The following is a 1,937-nucleotide window of genomic DNA, read 5'->3' on the forward strand; positions in this document are numbered from 1 at the left end:
AACTCAGTGCCCACAGGGTAGTGCTTGCCCTTCTCCCAGCATCCACACTGATGGCTGGGCACACAGGTGCCACTGTGGAGGAGGAACCCACTGTCACAGACACAGGCCTCTGTACATGGAAGGCTGCAGGTGCCAGGAGCTGTCGGATCCACACAGGTACCAGGACAGGCATTGGCACATGGCTCGTAGTGGCTATTGGGTGCACAGGAGATGGCTGCAGAAAGCAATTAGGGGAGGGCTCTGTAAGTAAGTAATCAAAGTTCCCCCTCCCCCCTCCCCCCTCCATTTATGAATACTTGTTTTTAACTTCCAAAGTGACAAAAGAGCAATGCCTTTGCTGGGCAACCAATATGCACAAAACACATCATGCAAGCTTTTGAAACTCCACAGGCAAAATATGTTAAAAATCATACATGAGAATTAAAAATACAGGTTGAGTCTCCTTTATATGGAATTCTGAAAACTGAAATACTTCAAAAACCAGAACTTCTTTCATGGGTGGCTGTGACAGTGCCACCTTTGCTTTCTGATGGTTCAATATATACAAACCTGGTTTCATGTACAACATTATTAAAATATTGTATACAAAATCATGTATACATGAAACACAAATATATTTTGTGTTCAGATTTGGTTCCCATCTCACTATGTGCAAATATTCCCAAATATGGAGAAAATATTAAATCCAAAACACGTCTGATCTCAGGCATTTTGGATAAGGGAGATTCAGCCCATACTACTAAGACAGAAGACACTGAAAATCACCGAGAGGCAGCCCTCCTCTCACTGGAGGGAACAAATGTCCCTTCATCATATTTTATCTCTTTCAATATTTCTCCATCTTCTGAGGTATTTCTCTGCCCCCCCTCCCTCCACCGGGGAAGGTGTAGGAACTATCAGTCCCCAGACTTACGGCAGAAGGTGGCATTCCTCCAGAGTTCGACATGAATGCCGTGGGACTTGCAGGCATCTGCATAAGATTGTAGGTTCCTGCAAAGGGATCCAGGATCCTGGGGCAGAGCACACTGATCATAAACACAGCTAGTGAAATGTCCTGTTGGGTCCAAAGTGCCATAGCAATGCCTGAATGGCCCCGTGGCATCTGTAATGAGTCCACAGAAACGGCTGCTCTGAGCTGCTTCCATCACAGATTCTGAGCAGACAGGATCGAGCCCTGAAGAACAACTGAAAAGCAAAAGCAACACCTTTATTTGGTACATGGCAGCATTTGGGGGTGGGATCATAGCTCTATCATGCAAGTGACCTACTTGGTGAGGTTGGAGACCAGCCAGCTGTTCCCCAGGCTGGTGGAATCTGGCTCTTGTTCTCCACGGGGATTGTGGAAATCATCGGCGGGGTTGTCATTGTAGTTGCCACACAAACCACACACTTTGCCCTTGTAGGTGCTTGGGAGAGTCACTTCCACTTGATGGTCTCCATCAAATTTGACTCTCAACCCAAAGTCGGTTGAAACCACTGTGTAGAAGCCACTGGGCCAGATGTACACACCGGGTGTTGGTGTGGAGGGGACATCGGCTTCCTTTCCATTGACCTAGAGAGAGATTCAGGCATGGACATTGGAGGCTGAGGATGATGGAGAAGGAAAGATTACGGTAGAACCCCTCCTGAGAAGACACATCAGCAGGAGGGATACTATTTAGATGCACTGCTTATTCAAGGTACATTGGTCACCCTTCCACATCCGCCATATACCTTCACAGTTCCCCCCTTTCTCCAGTGTGACCCGGATGCCGTGGACATCAGCGTCCACGCTTCTAACATAGGACACCTGGGTGTTGCCCCATCTGTGTTCATTTGTCGCTTCCACATTGAAATAGGGCAGGAGGGAGATGTTGGAGTCACACAGCTGGGAGAGGGTGTAGGTGCAGTTGCCCATGAAGTGGTGGGTTTGCTTGTCGAAGGTGTAGTAATGGGGG

General features: G+C 47.9%; 1 protein-coding gene across 1 annotated transcript; it reads right to left on the minus strand.

The window, feature by feature from the left end:
• Positions 1-14: 14 nt before the first annotated feature.
• On the minus strand, positions 15-1,897 carry LOC121918554 (zonadhesin-like; the record flags this gene model as incomplete). The annotated part of the gene is made up of 4 exons (XM_042444580.1): positions 1,745-1,897; positions 1,269-1,552; positions 914-1,185; positions 15-214 (listed from the first exon to the last, which is right to left on the minus strand). Coding segments are annotated over exons 1-4 (909 nt in total), but the record flags the coding sequence as incomplete, so codon positions are not given.
• Positions 1,898-1,937: the final 40 nt, after the last annotated feature.

The sequence above is a fragment of the Sceloporus undulatus genome, unplaced genomic scaffold (genome assembly GCF_019175285.1).
Source record: "Sceloporus undulatus isolate JIND9_A2432 ecotype Alabama unplaced genomic scaffold, SceUnd_v1.1 scaffold_16503, whole genome shotgun sequence".
In the NCBI taxonomy this organism is placed as follows: domain Eukaryota; kingdom Metazoa; phylum Chordata; class Lepidosauria; order Squamata; family Phrynosomatidae; genus Sceloporus; species Sceloporus undulatus.